At 48.7% G+C, this 18,839-nt stretch overlaps 1 protein-coding gene across 2 annotated transcripts; it reads left to right on the forward strand.

Annotated features, from left to right (window-relative positions):
* Positions 1-413: 413 nt before the first annotated feature.
* On the forward strand, positions 414-5,962 carry KAZALD1 (Kazal type serine peptidase inhibitor domain 1). 2 transcript variants are annotated; one of them, XM_074295365.1, is made up of 5 exons: positions 414-613; positions 1,331-1,892; positions 3,192-3,352; positions 3,717-3,864; positions 4,166-5,961. In XM_074295365.1, exons 2-5 carry the CDS (start codon positions 1,394-1,396, stop codon positions 4,258-4,260), a joined length of 903 nt encoding a protein of 300 aa, XP_074151466.1. In that variant the 5' UTR covers positions 414-613; positions 1,331-1,393; the 3' UTR covers positions 4,261-5,961. The 2 variants fall into 2 exon arrangements, with proteins under 2 accessions (XP_074151466.1, XP_074151467.1); XM_074295366.1 differs by lacking the exon at positions 414-613 and adding an exon at positions 774-864 and having other exon boundaries at positions 4,166-5,962.
* Positions 5,963-18,839: the final 12,877 nt, after the last annotated feature.

An 18,839-nucleotide genomic window follows, 5' to 3' on the forward strand; every position in this document is an offset into this window, starting at 1 on the left:
AGCCCGAGTACATTGACTTCCCTATCCTATAATCAGCCGCTCAGGGGGCCAGTCTCTCTAATCCTCCGTTTCCCAGTCTCATGCGCCTTCTTCCCGGTTAGTGTTATCTTGTCTCCCAGTTCCGCAGTCCTCAGACCCCACCTCCCTAGTTCCTCCCCCAGCAACCACAACCCCCGGAAAACAATGTCCAGCTCCCGGCCTCGGCTCTCCTACTCCCATCCTCTCTCTGAAGCCATAGAGTGTCGGGTTACAACGCCTTGGCTCACTCACTGTAACCTTGGGCCGTTTGAGGCTAGGGGCGGGAGGTGGGGGTGACCAGCTGGGTCTGTGTGGCTGCGAACAGGAGGCCTTAGTGCGGGGGGGAGGGGGAAGTTGGGCGCAGAGAGGGGGGCGACGTCGCTAGGGCGGGGAGAAGGGGCGGAGGAGCTGCTTTCACAAAGTCGTCCTCAGGGCTTCTTCAGAGAGCCTGGGGCCCAGAATCTAATTGGGTCTGAGGTCCTAAGAGACAGCGTTGTTTGCCGGAACGGGGTCCGAGCATCCCCACAAACCCTAGTTGCCAATCCCCTAGTTCCCCGGCTGGAGCTGCAGCTGTTATTTGGAGACCAAAAAGAAGGTGAGTGGGGGGGAGGGAGGGAGCCTAAAAGAATGGGGAGGGGGGTGACGGACGACGGAGTTAGTCGTGGCGCACAAGCGCAACTCCATCCTCTGTAGCTCTTTCACTTGTCTTCTCCTCCTCCACCCCACCCCCCAATCTTGCTCAGTCCTATTCGTGGCAGTGACAGGGAATTGTTCTCCCGACTGCACTCCCCCACCCCCAAAAGCAAACGCTAGGGAAGCAGAGCAGTTTCTTCTCCCTTTAAGTGGGTGAGTACTTTCTCTGACTAGGGACCGGAGGTCCCTGGTTTGTGACCTTAGAGGAAGCCAGAGACTTCTCGTGCTAGAGGTTTAGCAGAAACATCGAGTCCCTGGGAGTGAGGTGTGCAGGAAAGTGGGACACTGAGGCCTAATTTAGCCGTCATTTGAGATCGCTGAGGGAATGAGGAAGAAATCTTGAGATGAAATCGTTGAAAGGGATAGGGAAAAGGAGGCAGAGAGACAGGAGAAAAAAAGTTTGGAAGCAGAAGTTGTGGATTAGCATCAAAAAATGTTGGAATTTGGAGGCTGTGGATGGAACAAGAATAGATTTGGGGGGATCGGTGGGGGAGGGCAAATCTGAAGAATGGGGGGGCAAAGAAAGGAAAAGTGGGCCAAGGAAGACGGAATGAGGGGGAATCTGCCAAATTTTCTATTTGGCCCCTGACTTCTCTGACCCCTCTCCTCTTTCCCACAGTGTCCAAAAGGGTAATGTCTGGGACACAGAGGGCTGAGTGACAGGCTCCAGTGACCTCTGATAATGTCTCGGCAGCCAGTGGTCCTAGCCCCGGCCCTGGCGGTTCTCTTGCTCCTGCAGCCTCTGCCCCCCGCCAGGTCCCGTCCACCCTCAGGCGCTGACTACCTGCGGCGAGGCTGGCAACGGCTTCTGGACGAGGGAGAGGGCTGTGGGCCCTGCCGGCCGGAGGAGTGCCCGACGCCGCGGGGCTGCTTGGCAGGGCGTGTCTTGGACGCGTGCGACTGCTGCTGGGAGTGTGCGAACCTGGAGGGTCAACTCTGTGACTTAGACCCAGATGGGCATTTCTATGGGCGCTGCGGGGATCACCTGGAGTGCCGCCTGGACGCAGGCGGGGACATGCACCGCGGAGAAGTGCCCGAGCCCCAGTGTCTCTGCCGCTCTACAAGCCCGCTCTGCGGTTCCGATGGGCGCACCTACGCACAGATATGCAGTTTCCAGGAGGCCGCCCGGGCCTGGCCACAGGCCAACCTCAGTGTAATGCACCCTGGACCCTGTGAAGCCGGTACGGTTCCTTCGACCAGCCCCACCCCCCACTCGATCCCAGCACAGTCCTCTAATTGCAGAAAGGACTCAAATCTCCATCTCAAATCCAGAATGGGGAATCACTCTTAATTCTGCGCGGTGAAATCTCCTCTGCACCCCACCCCCACTTTGTACCTGGAAACTGCTCCACTCCATTAATTCCCTACCCTGGAACATACTTCCCTTTTAATCTTTTAGTTTCCTCCCCATATTCCAGACAGGAAACTTTAAATCCAGGCTTTAAGAACTCAGGTTCTGCTTCTCTCTTTGGACCATGACCCCTTCCTCTTCCTTGCCACTTTAGGGAGAGACTAGTGAATTTTACTCCATTGATTCTCTCCCCCCCTACCATGTCTACTCTCCCGTTTACCTCCCCCTTTAGCTTCAGATGAATGGTGCCAGGCTGAAGGTGCCCATCCATAGTACTGCATATTAGGTGCAGTGAAAGATCCATGGCCAATTATGCCAGAATATTCTGGGTGTGACGGACATACAGACAAACAAGCTGTGTCCTCAAATGATCTCAGAGACAGAGGATGGGGGGAGGAGGAGAAAGTGTAACCAGAGTCAACTTAGCTCCATTGTTCCTGGTATCCCTGGAGCTAGTGGGTAAGGGATGGGGGTGGGAGTGCAGCCAGGAAGGACTCCTAAGCCCTAAGACTTAAAGCTTGAAAAACAGGAGTAGAGGGGAAGACTCAAACAGCAAAGAGTCAGCTCCCGATTGTGTTATGAACTCCGTGCTGCCCCGACAGCCAGGGTTTGGCAAAAGGTGTGTGTGGGTGCTCCTCAGACTGCCCCCCACTCCCCTTCCTCAACCCATTCCAGCTCTAGGTTTGCTTTGGAGAATTTAGTGACTTTCTTTTCCAGAAGGGGGTTGGGCTCAGTGTTAGACTTGGCTGTGAGTCTACTGGCAAACAAACCCCAGGGGTCCGGGGCCCCCTCCTTTCCCCCTTCTAGCTTCCTGTCCCAGGGCCTCACTGGTGTCAAGTTTTCCCCTTGCCACATGGAAACCTGGAAGGGGAAGGGGGAGGGTTCTGAGCAACTCTGTGGGAACCTAGCCAGGTGTAAATGGGGGTAGAAGGCAGAAGTAACAGGGAGGGAGCAACCAGGATGGACTCATTCATTGGAACAGGAGAATGAATCCCAGAGCCATCATGGGAGTGTGTGTGTGTGTGTGTGTGTGTGTGTGTGTGTGTGTGTGTGTGTGTGTAAATGGTATGTTGGGAGTCAGAAAGCCTGGATCCTAAAGTATTTCCCATGACCTCATTCTCACCTATAGAACCCCAGATCCTGTCCCCACCTCGAGATGTGTGGAATGTGACTGGCCAGGATGTGATATTCGGCTGTGAAGTGTTTGCCTATCCAATGGCCTCCATCGAGTGGAGAAAGGATGGGACAGAAACATTGCTACCTGGAGATGATCCCCATATCTCTGTGCAGGTGGGGATATTAAAGTAGTGTGTGAGGCAAGAATACATCTCTTTAGAAAGGGGAGGCAATGATAGACCTCAGGTGGTCTGCTAAAGGATATAGGAAACAGACTTCATGGAAATGTGTGTGGAAAGGGGAAGATTCCATGTCTGCAGAGTGAGGAACAGATCCCATCTTTGGGAGAAGGGGCAAAAGAACATTTCATTTCTATAGGAGGGGACAGACTCCATCTCCAAGAAAGGAGTGGGGGTGGATTGAGGAAAAGGAGCAGACCTTTAAGGATGGAGAGAGCTCTGCAGAGGGATCTCTGGGGGGGGGGGGTGAGGTGAGGGAGCAGAGAGACACCTTCCACCAACTTCATGCTTTACTCCAGTTCAGGGGGGGGCCACAAAGATTCGAAGTGACTGGCTGGTTGCAGATTCAGGCTGTTCGAGTGAGTGATGAGGGTACTTACCGATGCCTTGCCCGAAATGCCTTGGGCCAGACCACAGCCCCAGCTAGCCTCACGGTGCTCACCTTGGGTAAGGCAAATATTCCTCTTTTTGCTCCTCCTTATCCGCCCAACCCCCTTTTTTGGTTCTCTATGTCCTGTATTAGATGCCATGGAGGACAAGTTATGGGATCTTCTTGGAGCTGATGATGGAATGGTCCTGGGAAAGGGGCGGGAAGCCACACCAAGTGTGCCCGAGTATGAATGTGTGCCTATTTCTGTGAATATATTTAGGTACCTAACCAGGTGCATTTGTGGAAAAACACAAAAAACCCTCCCTCTTTCCCTTGCTGATATACAGTGAGCTTTCCTTTATTCTTTGTTTTTTACAGATCAGCTGAACAACAAAAGCATCCCTCTACTTAACTCTTTGAGCCCGACTCTTGAAGAGGAGGCTGACAGTGAAGAGGGGGATGACTATTATTAGCCTACTGTGGCTCCCTAAAATAATGCTCCCCAAATGGTTCCTGGACCAGTTACCTCAGCTTGCTTGAGAAATGACCATTTCCTCTCCTCCCTTCCCAAATGATATGGGAAGTGGAAGGCTGGGGAGGATGTAGGACTTCTCCTGACTTCCATGAGCTGGAAACATACTAACCCCTTGGGATGGGGGTTAAGAGAAGTACTTTTAGTGACTGATTCCTATCTATCAGTCCAAAAAGGTGTTTTGGAGGAACAATGGTCCTTAACAGTCAGGGAACAAAAAGGTCTGGGTTGGTCCTTTATTGGAATGACCTAGATTCCAGGGGACCACAGATTTAAAGGTAAAGATGGCACACAGGTACATAACATGACTCTTAAGGAATCTGGGAAATAACCTAGCTCTGGAGCTGATGGTGATGACAGAAATGGAGACTCCTGGCTCCATCCTGAGTAGTTATCCAGACTGGTAGGCTTTAGCCAAAAGCCTGATGAAACCTTTTAATTCTCAAATTAGGGCAAAGGGAGAGAGATACTTTAGTCAGAGTGTGTTGAACCGCCCCTCCCCCCCAAAGTGCACAAACTATCTTCACTCCTTTGACTTTACCGATTCTGCTCCTTGCCAACATACTTTTCCTATCCAGCTTCTTTATCCTTTGTAGCAGAATATTCCCCCATGAAGCCTCTGTTCATACCAGAAGATGTTGTCTTATATCCCACTCCCACAAGTTGTGTTTTATAACTTATTTTCTGTGTCCATGTCATTTCTGCTATTGTCTGTATAGGTCTCATTTCTTTTGTTATTTGTGTAAATATTTTAACCCCTCTTACTAGATTGTGAGCTCTATATTAGACAAGGAAACCTTGATGTATAATTCACCTTTGTATTCTGATACATAAAATAATGTTCAACAAATATTTGTTGAATGAATATAGTGAATAGACGCAAACACAAAGGGAGATGCAAACACATGTCAGTAAATGTGCATATGTAAATAGATGTGTGCTATATATAGATGATAGCCTTCTTCTGGCTCTAAATCCTATGATCTCATCTGCAGTATCCAAACCAATGCTTTGTACATAGGAGATACTTAATAAATGTCCTTTGAATGTTGAACAAGCTCCCTTATTTAGATACTGAAGACCAAATGCATACATGTAAATAGGCATCTGTGCATATCATCTCATCAAGTAATGCAATTAGCCTGGGGCTTCAGACACATGCTGACCAGATGATTTTCCCACCCCAAGAGAGACTCTCTGGTGTGGGAAGGTTTGGATTTTTAGGGAGTTATTGAGTTTAAATCCTTTATGGGGAATTTCTAGAGACTGTTACATGTCTTGCCTCCTCACCTAAACTGGAGAACAGATTTGGGTCCTGAGTCATGCAAGGAGGTGTTTCCCTAAAGCATCTAAATCAGGAAAAGAGTGTGGAGTGGTTGGGGCGTGTGTGTGTGCGTGTGTGTAAGCTTGCTCCAGGATAGTTGAATGAGATTCTCTTCAGATGTTCCCTGCCTAGGTAGTGTAATGGAGACTTCCAATCCCTCCAGAAAGGTGGATTCTCCCTGATTTCCCTATTATGGCCTTTCTGAGACTGGGCTAACTCTTCTAGCTCTTGATTCTGCCCACTCCTTCCCCGCTCAGCCCCACCCTAACTCCAGTTTTCTTTAATGATAGACCAGGCAAGAACAAAAATAAAGAGTGGAGCATGCATTCTTTGCCCACAGATTTTTTTTTTGGAGGGAAGTGTGACCTGGAAAGTATTCCCAAATTATAGGAATCCTCATCCCCAATCTCTTTTCCAGCTGGAGCTGGAATTAAACTTGGCCCTAGAGCGGATAGTGAAGACAGAAATGGGAAAGACCAGAGTCCTCTTGGATCCCTGCCCGGGAGGTATCCAACAGGGGGTTGGCTAAGAGCCTGAGGTAGTCCATTAGTATGCAATGGGACAGGGTTGAGGAGAAAGGGCTGGCTTATTCTGACCCTCTATTTCACCGATGAGTCCCTGACCAGGGAAAGGGGAAAGTAGTAGACTAGGATGATCCCACACCCCTTTCTAGAACTTTGTCTTCTACATCCCTTCACTCTGGCTCCTCTTTTGGTAGGCAGGAAAGGGAGTCCCCAGTCCTGGACTTGGTCTGCAGGCTGTGGCCTAGAACTGGGGCTCATAAGAATTTTAGGGTACCTATTCCTGGAGCCCTGGACATACCTAAGCCCTGGTATGAGCATGTCTGGCCAGATGAGTCAGTCTTAAAAACAGGCAAATGTGTCACTGTGACAGAAAGTTCTAGAATTCAAGAACTATACATGTCAGTCACTATTCTACTTCAGCTTCCTCCTCCTTTCTGTAACGACTAGTGTAACCCCGAATAAGGAAAGTGCTTCATTCACTCCACAGCTATGGAGTGCCCCTCCATGTTAGTTGCTGTATTCCTAAAAAAAAGAGCTGCACTGCGGGAAAGGTCATCTGTAGGGGACCGACATTAGTTACTATGGGAAAATGTTTTAAAGTTCCATGACCTCTTAGTTGATAAATCTAATGGCCTTTTCTAAGGCTTCATCTTTCTTGATTTCTGCAGAAATATTTATATATTATAATTATATGTAATATATATATAAAATGTATTATAAATTATATATATATATTACCATTTTCTCTTCCTGGGGCAACTAGATGGTGCAGTAGATAGAATACTGGCCTTGGAGTCAGGAGGACCTGAGTTCAAATCCAAATCTCACTTAACACTTCCTAGCTCTGTGACCCTGGGCAAGTCACTGAACCCCAATTGTCTCAGGGGAAAAAAATCATTTTCTCTTCCCCGATACTCTTTCCCTTATGAGGTTTCATGACCCGTCTTGGCTCCGCTACTTCTCAGCCTCCTTTTCTGGGTCATTCTTGTCTTGCTCCTCCCACCCTTGAAACTGAATACGTCCCAACCACTCTTTTCTGTGCTTTGTTGGAGGTTTCAAGACCCTGACGGGACCAGTTATCTCTATGCAGATGACTCAGCAATCTAGACGTCCAGCCCCAGCATCCCTCCTGAGTGACAATCCCATATCCCTAATGGCCTGTTAGACATTTCTGCCTGAATATCTTAGAAGCGCCTCGAAACCGACGTGTGTCAAACAGAACTCATTTTTTCCCCTCCCCCACCCCCTTGACACTCCTCTTCCTAACTCCCCATTTCTGGCGAGGACACAGCCACTCTCAAAAACCCAACCCGCTGCAGCCCTTGTCCGGGTCCCGCACACCGGGACCTCGGTGCCTGGTGTTTCTTGTGCCTTCCCTAGCCACAGCCAGTCAGTGTAGAGTATACCCACACGACGCCAGCCTAGGCCAGGCCCCGCCTCACTTTTCTTCTAAATGATTATAAGCCCTCCGAGCTGGACTCCCCTTCTGAAGTCTCTCTTTCCAGTCTATATCTGCCAAAGAGATAACTCTAGAACACAGGTCTGAAACTGTCACCCCCTCCCCCCCTCAGAAAGCTCAAGTTTCTTACTGGTTTTACATCAAATACAAATTCACAGGCGTTTAAAGCCTCCGATAGTCCGGCCTTGGCCTTAGCGCACATTGCTATTCACACATGCCAAACTGGCCTTCCCTGCCGGAAGTCTCCCGTCTCCGCGCTTTTGAACAGCCCGCGCTCCTCGCCGGACCTCTTGGAGTCCCCGCCCCCTCAGAGCTCGCCGCACCTATCACTGGCGCCTGAATTTCCCCTAGAGGCCGGTGCCGGACCAGTCTGGGGTCCGGCTCCACATTTATGGATTCTGAATTTACTCACACGCGTACATTTGGATTGGTTTGCAGCCTGTAAGTCCCTTGGACTCAGGGGCTTTTGCTTTTTTTGTTTTCAAAAAGCCCTAAAACCCCAGCAGTTTTGGCACATAGTAGGTGTTTAATAAATGTTTGCTGTTTGCTGGTTGATTTGTTGTTCAGACGCAGGGTCAGAAAACCTGGTTCTGGAACTAATCTTTCTCGGGCAAATATCTTTCTTCAAGGCCTCAGTTTCCTTATCTGGTAAGGAAGGAATTGGAACAAATCTCTAAAAAAAAATCTAACTCCTAAAAAAAAAAAATCTAACTCCTACAATCGCGCCCCCTCCTTAATGCTCCCGCCTCATGCGTCCCGGAGGGCGAGGGCGCCACCTGCTGGTCAAGTGAGGCTACTTTTCCAGTTCCAGATCGCCCTTAAGAAAGGTCGCTCACCTCTCCCGCCCCTCTCTGAGGTTAGACTCTAGCAAGCTCCTGGGTCCTGAATCCTGCTCTGTGCGGACAGATACTCCGTGCGGACGGGCGGCCGGCTCCGAGCTGTGCTGGGAGCTCTTTGCTCTGCCTCAGTTTTCCCCCTCTGCAGCCCTCTGCATTGCAGACCTATGATCGGCGAGGCTGGGAGGACGCGAACTCCCTTCCAGTCCCCTTCCCCACTTCTCCCTTCTCTCCTTTTCTCTCACCTCCTCCTCCTCCCTCATCCCCCTTTTCTTTCACCTCCTCCCTCCTCCCTCTCCTCCCTCACCTTCTCATCCTCCTCCTCCCAGTTTTCCCCTCCTTTTGCCCCTCCCTCTCCGCTCCCTTCTCCCCCTCTCCTTCCCCCCCTTCCTCCCCTCTCTCCACTCCCTCAGCCCCCCCACAAACCTGCCTCCGCTCTGTCGGCGGGCGGGCTTTAATAACGTCGCTGGAAAGTGACACGCGATTTATTATTAAAGCAAAGCGGGGCGCGGGGACGGGAAGAGTTTAATAAACGCACGCTGTTGCCGAGGATTATTCACGGCAAATAAACGAGAGCACGAGCGGTGTTTTAATAAATAATTTCCCGCCGCTCCCGAGGGAGCCGAGGGAGAGACGCGGAGCCGAGCTCTAGCCTCGCCTCCCCTCGGGGCTCCGGCTGGTCCCGCGCCCTCCGCCCGAGGGCCCTTCCTTAGTCCCGGCGCCCTGCTTTCCGGGGCGAGCTGGGATCAGCGGGGGCTTCGGGGACAGGGGAAGGACGCGCGATGTCCTCTCCCCGCCTGAGGTCCGGCCCATCTCCCTTCCCGGTCCCTGGTCGCCCCCAGCCCCTCCCCCACCCTCCAGGCCCACTCCTCCAAGCAGCCGGTCCCGAGTTCTCACTCATTCTGCTTGGAAAAGACTCCAGGGCTTTTCTCCCAGCACAAAGCGGGGAATTGGGGACGGGCGCCTCGTTGAGGAGGGAGGGCCTAGGAGAGGGGATGTGAGCCTCAGAATCGGTCCTTCTTCCTCTACCGCGACCGGAGGCCGGGGCTCCCGCCTCTTCGCGTGTTCGATGCTGAGATAACGCGAAAGGATCCCGGGCTGCTGAAAGTGACAGCTCCCGAGCTCCCCCGGGTCCCGCGGCTCAGATACTAATTAATGCTTGAGGGACTCTGAGATGGAGGAAAGGGGATGCTGGGGAAGCCCCGGGATGGGGCCCATCTGCGAGCAGCTTACAGGCCAGAAAGAGGCCCTGGTTCCATCCCGGACCGGAAGTGGGACTGGGGCGGAAGGAGGAACCGAACTCATGTCCCTGGACCATCTTGCTTGACCTTTGCTCAGTCTGAAATGGGGCCCCTGCAGGATCCTCGGAGTAGCAGCACTACAAGGGGGAAAAGAGCGCCACCTGGTGGTCAGAAAACCGGGCCCCGGGAATCTAGGCAGCCTGTTCAGTTGGGCAAAGCGAAATAAGCTGTGAGACCTTCGGGGACCCGGGCTGAGCCACAGTTTGTGTAAGTGTCTCAGATATGCTTCTGAACATGGAAACGCGTGACGGCACTCTGCCCGCACAGGATCCTGTGTTCTGGACTCGAAGGAAACCTCAGAAGTCATCCCTATCACTCTTTTAACGGATTGAGGAAATTCCAGCCCTGCCCAGAGCCACAGCAGAGCCCGGCCCTCGGGTCCCAAATCCAGAATCCGGTTTAAACGCAAATTTCAACTCCGGATGCAGGTGCGGGTGGCGATTCGGCGCAGCGGCTCCGTGGGCGAGGGAGCGAGGTCCTTAATTCAAATCAGACATTTACAGCTGTGTGATCTCATGTAAAATGTACGGGGGAAGGAAGTGGCAAACCACTCGGGTATCTTTGCCTGAAACCCAACTGAGGTCAGGAAGAGTCAGAGCCGGCTGAGTAGGGAGCCTCACCCAGACTGCACAGGGGGACGTTGTACTTTGTGGTGCATTATATCTGCATTCGTGCTGCATTATACATTTACATAGAAACATGTCTGGGATTGCAGTGATGTCTGTGTACGTGTACATGTGTGGAGGCAGAGTGCCTTTATGTTAAATACAGGCCTATTGGGGGCATTATTCTATGTGCTCGCTCCCCTTGTGTTGTCGGTGTGTACGTATGGTACATTGCCGTTTTCTGGGTGTATGTCCTGGTCCTGCAGGGAGCATAGGCCAGATGTTAGTCCTTGTGGCCCCTATTCTATGCACAAGTATGATACATAAATTATATAGATCTGCGTGCCTAAATCCTTCATGTGCATGTTAATTTATGAGTGCATGCTCTTGTTGGGGGATGGGAGGGATACAGAGACTCCTAAAGCCAGACTTCTGGCTTTATTGAATCTCTCCCTCTCTCCTTTTCAGACCCCCCCCCCCAGATCTGTGTACTTTTGTGACTAATCAAACCTTGGGGGGTAGGCGGAGGTGGTGGATTCTGGAAAAATTCCCTCCCTCTCCCTCTAGTTTCTCCTTTCTACCTGTGGTCTGGCTCTCCCTCTAAACAGGGGGTGGGGGAGAGGTTAGGCGGAGGGATCTCAAACTACCACGGGCCAGATTCGGTGCTGAGGACGTTTATGGTTATGGCAAATGGGCTGAGGGGCGGAGACAGAGCGTGAGCTTTTGTTGCTACTATAGTCGGGACCTCCCACAGTCTGAGGGACAGTGACTGGCCCCCATTTAAAAGTCTGAGGACCGCTGAGGGAGTTTTCAGTAGGGAAAGATAACAACTAAGACGCAGATTTCTTAAGATGATCTTTCCCGAAGTTTGACCCAATCCTCTACTTTTCTTAGAAGTGATCAGTTGAGAGTAGAGAAGGGAGACAGTCTGATGCAATAGGCCTATAAATACCCTGCAGGAGGGTCAGTGTGGAGTCTTAGGTCCTGGGGATCAGTGACTGGGACACTGAGAAGGTTGTGATATAACCTTGAGCTTGCAGGGAGGGCAGTGGTGGGAAGGGGGCAAAGATGGGGACTCTGAAAAGAGTCCGTGGGGGTGTATGTGGTGCAGGTGGAAGCCATGCAACCTGAGTAAAGTCAGAAACGAGAAATCGCGGTCAGTTTGCAATGTTTAGAGTTACCTGTCTCCTCTGCCTCCACTGTGCTGGAAGCCCCAGTAACCTCGCAACTCTGGTTCCTTGGCCCAGCTGCGCCGGACATGCTGAGAGGGGAGCTCCATGTTTCCGGGCTGGTTAGATGAATCACTACCCCAGGTGGGGCAGGGTGGGGCTGTCTCTCACAGCCTCACTGTCCCATGAAAGGAGCGGATACCGGTCTCAGTGACGGCCCTGGATCCCTAAAACAGCCCCAGGACAGGGAGCACTCAGTAAGGAGGGCTGGGGGGTCCTGAAAAAGGTCTTCGAACTCTCTCAAATCCCTCTCTTTTCCCTTTCCCCAAGTACAGTAAGGTACTTCCTAAATAGCTAATTGTCCTTGTTTTTTTCTCCATTTCCTCCTTCCTCCCTCCCTCCCTCCCTCCTTTCCTTCCTTCCTTCTTTCCTTCTTTCCTTCCTTCCTTCCTTCCTCCCTCCCTCCCTCCCTTCTTTCCTCCCTCCCTCCCTCCCTCCTTCCTTCCTTCCTTCCTTCCTTCCTTCCTTCCTTCCTTCCTTCCTTCCTTCCTTCCTTCCTTCCTTCCTTCCTTCCTTCCTTCCTTCCTTCCTTCCTTCCTTCCTTCCCCCTCTAAATTTCTCTATATGTTTTTCTATTTGTTGCTGTCTCTTTTTCTTTCTCCCTCTTTCATCCTATTTCTGTAACCCCCCCCACTTTTCTGTCTCTGTCTATGACTATGTGTCTCTGTGGGGTTGACTTTTTGGCCCTGCCAAGGTCACAAGGCTTCAAGTCACATCAATAAATCATAGCCCATATCTCCCCCTCATTTCTCATCTCTGTACAATGTGTTTAACATACTCTCTCTGTCTCAATGTATTGTGTCCTCTAACCCTGTATCTCCCACATTTCCTGCTCTGAAGCCTGCATGTCATACTACCCGCCGACCTCAGCTCCCTACTTTCCCCCTCATCTCTTTTCTTTCCCGCACTGGGGAAGAATCTCACAGTATTGGACCTTGGGTTTTTTCTTGAGCAGATGAATTTACATCTAAACCCTTCTGGAAGGGAGTAGAAAATGGTGGCTCTGGGGGGAGGGAAGGTTTAGGCTTAGTAAGGAAGCACGGGCCTTGAACCCACAGTTAGAACTTCCTGAAAAAAAAAATGTGGACTTATTTCAGTCCTTTTAATCAATCCTGCATGAAGAAGGCTTTAGGGGCAGGGCAATAGTGGGGAAGGCCTTTGGAGGAAGAAAAAGAGGGAGTGGTCAGTGATTGAATTTCCAAATAACTTTTCCTCTAACCCCAGATCAGAGCCTTTCTGGGGGCTCCTATGTCAGAATCAGGAACTGGGATGGGGGTGGGAGAAAGCTATCCCTCCTCCGATTTCCATTCATCTCCTTTATCTGTGGTGCTGAAGGGCCCTGAGCTCCCCTGGGGCTGCTGATGGGGAACAGAGACAGGTCCAAGCGGAAGCCATCAGGACCTTGCAAAGCCTGAGCCGCCAGTGGGATCTGGGGGTCAGTGAAGACAGATAAAGCTCAGAGTAGTTGGGGCGGGGGAAGGTGGGAAAGGGAGAGAACATCCTTCAAATCATAGAAACAAGCTGGCCAGAGACCAGGAAAGGGCTTTTCTTGGGGCAAGGGTGGGGGAAGGGAGGAAAACCAGGCTTCCTCTTCAGATCATTTGAGCCCACTCTAAGAGAGGTCTTAGAAAAGTGAAGGTCTCCCATGAGCCCACTGTACAGAAGAAACCACTGAGAGCTTTTTTTTTTTTTTTTTTTTTTTTTTTTGGTAGAACTGGGAGCAGAAATACTGGGGCTAGGAAAATCTCCATTACTCCCTCCTCCTGGATGCTCTCTAATCTCAGAGAACTGAGAAGGGGTATCCTTGTGTGTAGCAGAGTGGGAGATGGAGAATAGTCCAGACTCTGGGCCCCCATAGGCCTAGGTAGGTGGCAGGGCTTTGATATAGGAAGGATTGAGCATGAGGAGTCATGTGGGCAGAGGACCTCGATGGGGATGAGTATCCTGGTAAACCAGGCCTTGGGGGGCCAGATCTAGAAAAAATGGGTGTCTGTGGGCTGAGCTGGAGAAGAGAAGTTATCCGACAGGAGAACAGGATTGTGCGTAGGGCAAAGGAGGTGAGCTGAGAGATAGTTTCCCTGTAAGAAAGAGAAATTATGTTAGGAGATCCTGCAGTTTTAAGTGGTGTTTTAATTAAGTTTGATGGGCTGGGTGCTTCCCTGGGTACTTCGAAGGGTAGTGGTGCTGCCACTGTTTGTTTTCCTCTTTTCCCTTTTAAAGACAATTTTATTAAATCACTCTGTTTTCATTCTGGTTTGAACATAGAGAATTTAAAAGGGAAAAGTAATTATTCTTTTTTTTTTTTTCCTAAGCTGTGGAAAGAGGCTGGGAGAAATTGAAAAGGGAGGGAGGACTTGTTCACCCATCTCCCACACAACTGTTCTCTCCCCCCCTCACACTTATATGCTGGCACACCCATGGGAATGGGAGATACATCTCATAAACTCTCATCTTCACAATCACATATACAAAAAGATGAACCTGTAAACACACCATAAACATACATTTTCTCAAAATTCCCAGGTATACGCTCACGTAACACACCTTCACCCACATGCACACACTCACAAATACATTCTCACAAGTTGGAAGAGCAATGGGAAATTTGTGGGGGGGAGTGAAAAGAGGGGTTGGGGTGTTATGTTGGGCAAGGAAGGGGACAGCATTTGAGATTATAGGATTTAGAATTGAAGAGACCTTTAAAGATTCTAGCCATTTCATGGATAAGGAAACTGAGACCCAGAGAAGTTGAGCATTCCTAAAAATCACACAGCTACCACAAGCAAGGTAAGTGGAAGTAAATGACTTATATTTCTCTAAATCCAAACCCATTGTTTTCTATTACACCTTAGCTGCTGACCTCTCAATAGTAGCAGATCTGCCCCTAACACTGATTCCTTCTGCCTTGGACAGGTGTCCTAGATAATGGCACGATAGTTGCCATTGTCTCTAATTAAACTTCTCTCAGCCTGCAGATTCTGAGCTTCTGGCTGGCCTCTTTCTGAAAGGCGGGGTAGGTTCTGTGACCCTCCCCCCAACCAGGATTTTAGGAGCCCATGAGCAGTGACAAAGGAATGGAGGAAACACCTAAGTGCCAGTGATTTCCTGCTGTCACCAGAACCAAGAACTAAACGTCCCATCAATTCTGTTCCTGGAGCCAGAGGGGTTAATGCTGTGGACTCGAGCCTCTTTCCCCCCACCCCCCAACTCCCCAGCACGGCTGGTACATTCAAGGCCGGGCTCCGAGCCGTACCTGTACTTTGTCTTCATCTGTCACCCCTCCTGACAGTCAGATACATCTTGGATGGGGGGTGGGGGGAACCATCATTAACCTCTGCAGTCCGATCCCTAAGCGCCACCAAAGCTGAAGCTGCAGCAAGCCTGAAAAGGGGAAAGGAAGAGGGAAAGGGAGAAGTGGTGGAAAGGGAGAAAGAAACAGGGAGGAGAGGGAAAAGGGGATGTTCATGGCACACAGAGACAGAATCAGAGACAGAGACAGAGCCAATGAGAAGAAAGATTGAGAAGGGAGAGCTAAAGAAGAAAAAGAAAGGGAGAGGTAGGTAGGTATGCAGAGAGAGAGATGGGGATGGAACTGGAGGATGGGGGAAGAGAGAGAAAAAAGCAAGAGAAGTTAATGGAGGGGGTAGAAAGACAGGAGAGAGAGGAGAATTAAAGGACTAAGGTGGAGGTGAAAAGGGAGAGGAGACAAATGGAAGATTAAGGAAAGAGAAGGAGGAAAGGAAGAAGAGAGAAAAGGGAGAGGTGAGAGAAGAGAGATGAAAGCAAGGGAAAGGAAATGGAGAAAAGATGGTCTGGATATGTTTGTTGCCATTCTGTACCCTCTGCCCTTTCGTGGGATGAGACTGGAAAGTGGAAAGGAGTGAAGACTCTGGGTCACAATGATGAATTAACCTCTTGCACCAACCTTGATCCCTTTAGGAATCTGGCCACACCCTGAGAATGGCTTTCCCACAGCAAATTCCTATGGGCACACACACACACACACAGAGGCAGGCATGTTTGTGTTGGGGTACGGAGGGTGGTGTGCAAATTATTCACTCATCTGATCTACTGCAAACCATCACTACAATGCCTTCAACACGAACTGTTAACAATCTTAATGAATCAACAGGAGTTTTTCTAGGACCTTTTCACAAATATGATTCTAGTTCCTAGAAAACAAGGGATCCAAAGTATATGCAAAAGTGAGATTCCAAGGGAAAATCAATCTGCAGCTTATACTGAGAATGAGAATAAAAATGACAATAAATAAAAGAAGAAAAACTTGGGAGGTGATGGTGGTGGGGTGTAGTGTTTGTGAGAGAGAGAGACAAAGACAGAGAAAGAGAGACAGAGAGACAAAGAGAAAGAGACAGAGACAGAGACACACAGAGAGAGACACAGAGACACAGAGAGAGAGAGAGAGAGAGAGAGAGACATAGAGAGACACACACACACAGAGAGAGAGAGAGAGAGAGAGAGACATAGAGAGACACACACACACAGAGAGAGAGAGAGACATAGAGAGATACAGAGAGAGACACACACACATATACAGAGAGACAGAGAGACACACAGAGAGAGACAGAGACAGAGAGATTCCAGGACAGGAAGAGACTGGACTTGAATGTTGGACTGAGGCTTTCCAAACCTGGAAACTGCTCAGGAGAGATGCCCCACACTAGGCATTGCCTTTTTGGGAAAACTACTACCATCAATGATAGAGGAAGAGCTTCTATGGTTTCCAGAAAGCATGGCTCTCAGGAAAAGGAGTGGCTGATCTGGGAGTCCCTAAAGTTTCCAGAAGAACCAGGAAAGTCAGAAGACCTAGTCTTGAGTGGTATTTAGTAAAGCTCTGGAGTCCTTGTTGCAGTACCTATTCATAATGCACATGAGCACATGCATGCGTGTGCAACCCCCTGCCCCCCACTTTTTTCCTTCTTGCTGCTTGGGGAGCAGCACTCAGAATTCACAGACTCAGAATCAGAGACAAACTTAAAGAATGACCACCTAAGTCCATTCCACACCTGAGTATGTGTCTCCTTCACAACTCCAGCAAATGGACAGCCAGTCTTTGATTTAGAACTTCCAGTGATGGAGAATTCATCACCATCAGAGGAAACTCTTTCACATAGTTCTAATTGTTATGAAATTTTTTTCTTAAAAAAACTGAAAGCTGTGTTTTGAAAACTTTTACTCATTTCTCCTAAGTCTGCATCTGAGGGCCAAACAAAACAAGATTAATCTCTTCCATGTCAACCCTTCTAATATTTGACGATAGATTCCATGACACCCTAACCTTTCTCTTCTCCAAGCTTAAGAATTCCAGTACTTTCAACTAAACCTCAAAAGAAATGATCTCAAGACCCTTCACCAACCTGATGATCTTTCTTTGGACGCACCAGTTTGTCAGCATCTTTCCTAGAATGTGATGTCCAGAACTGAACAATCCTAACCAACCCTATGGATTTTTGTGACTGAAGACTGAAGAGGAACCTTTATTTGAAGAAATAGGAGAGAGATGCTAGTGGAGTAGTGTGTGTGTGTGTGTGTGTGTGTGTGTGTGTGTGTGTGTGCTTGTGTCTATGTTGTTTGTGTATTTCTAGCCAAGCATGAGGCTCTTCAGCTACAATAGAAATAGATTAAGGCATAAGAAGAGAAATCACATTAAAAGTATACTGGTAAAAAATGGGAAAAGGTGGGGAAATTCAAAAAAAGACAGAAGCAGACAGAAAAATGCAGAGAGAAAGAAGAGAGAACATGGACAGAGAAAGAGACACAGAAATAGAGGGACAGAGACAGAGAAGCTAAAGCTAACCTTTAGTTCAGAAGTTCAGGATTCAGAAGCAGGATTTTCTAGAGAGAAAAAGCTGATAGCCATAGCCAGATCAGGAAATTGTAAATTTCATCCTTTAACTCTGTTCTTTCTTGATCCCTCCAACATCTGTAAGGGCCTGTTTAAGGGGTATTGAATTTTCCTGATTGCCTTTTTAACATTGAAGCAACTCTGGGAGACTTGGCTTGGCCAGAGTGATTCAGAAATCAGAGAGAAGAAGGAAGAGAACAAAACAGAATAGGATACCTCAACTGGAGCTGGTTCCCAGCACTGAGTAACTAACACATGGGAGGAACATGAAGACATTATCGTCATGCTTTGGATTTTAGGCCTCCCATCTGTGGGATGGATATAGAAACACACTGAACCTTTTGAGTCAAAAGTTAGATTAAAGTTCTTTCTCAGTGGAAGCCCGACCCTTATGGAGCATAATCAGCATAGTTGGAGTGGTACAGTTGCTTCTTGTAGAGATAGTCCATGATTGTTTCCCATCCACTTAGCATGCAAGTGGTGAGAAAAGGCCTTCCAGTCAGCTTTTGATTCAGAACTGAGAATCCATCCAAAAGGCTTCGACAATTTGATCTTGTTCTCTTTTCTGTGTAACTGTCTGTATGCCAGTGAGAAGCATGTGACTCTAATATTGCTGCCCTCTTCTTTCTTGCCTCAGGCAAAAGAGTGTTCGAGATTAGAGTGGTCTAGGATGCAACCTTCTGAGCTTTAAAAGGTCAGGACAGCACAAAATGCTCAGGAATTGGAGTCAGTGAGAAGGTTTTGGGGCAGCAAGGCTCAGAGAAGAACAAGGCACTTATCAACATGCTTGGCTGACCCCAAAGATGCATTGACATTGAGATGCTGATTTCTGCAAGCAAGGGAATAACTTCACCTACCGGGTATACTATTTAAAAGCAAATTCAGCAGAGGTAAATGCTTGATAGCAACCACTTTAAAACTGAGCCCACTTTCCCCAGGGATCTACCATAGTGAAATAAAGGAAGATGTGTCTCTTGTTTGAGTGGAGGGAATGTGTTTTATATTTATATTTATATCTTCTTAGTAAATATCTCTCTGTAAAAACTAATGGGTAGTATATGATTGTGGTGAAATACTACTGTGGTGTAAGAAATTATGAACAGATTAGTTTTAGAAAAACAAAGATTTGGATAAAATAATGCTATGAAATGAGAAGAAACAAGAGAAGGTTGTATACAGCAACAGCACAATTGTTCAAAGAGTAATTGAATTACAAAGCTATTCTGAATACTATGATCATTCAACTCAATTACAAAAGACTTCCCAAAGTCCTAGTGCTGTTTTAAAAGAAAATGTTATCTATATCCAGAGAAAGAACTAATATATGGAAGTATGCATTTTATGGTTCCACATATATATCTATATCAACTGTTGAT

This window comes from Sminthopsis crassicaudata, chromosome 2 (genome assembly GCF_048593235.1).
Source record: "Sminthopsis crassicaudata isolate SCR6 chromosome 2, ASM4859323v1, whole genome shotgun sequence".
Taxonomy (NCBI): Eukaryota; Metazoa; Chordata; class Mammalia; order Dasyuromorphia; family Dasyuridae; genus Sminthopsis; species Sminthopsis crassicaudata.

What these genes read in the sequence shown, in the direction of transcription:
- KAZALD1 (XM_074295365.1), top strand. Translation starts at nt 1,394, where the DNA reads ATGTCTCGGCAGCCAGTGGTCCTAGCCCCGGCCCTGGCGGTTCTCTTG. An exon ending in CCCTGGACCCTGTGAAGCCG is followed by an intron (nt 1,893 to 3,191) that starts GTACGGTTCCTT and finishes TCTCACCTATAG; the next exon opens with AACCCCAGATCCTGTCCCCA. An exon ending in CCTCACGGTGCTCACCTTGG is followed by an intron (nt 3,865 to 4,165) that starts GTAAGGCAAATA and finishes TGTTTTTTACAG; the next exon opens with ATCAGCTGAACAACAAAAGC.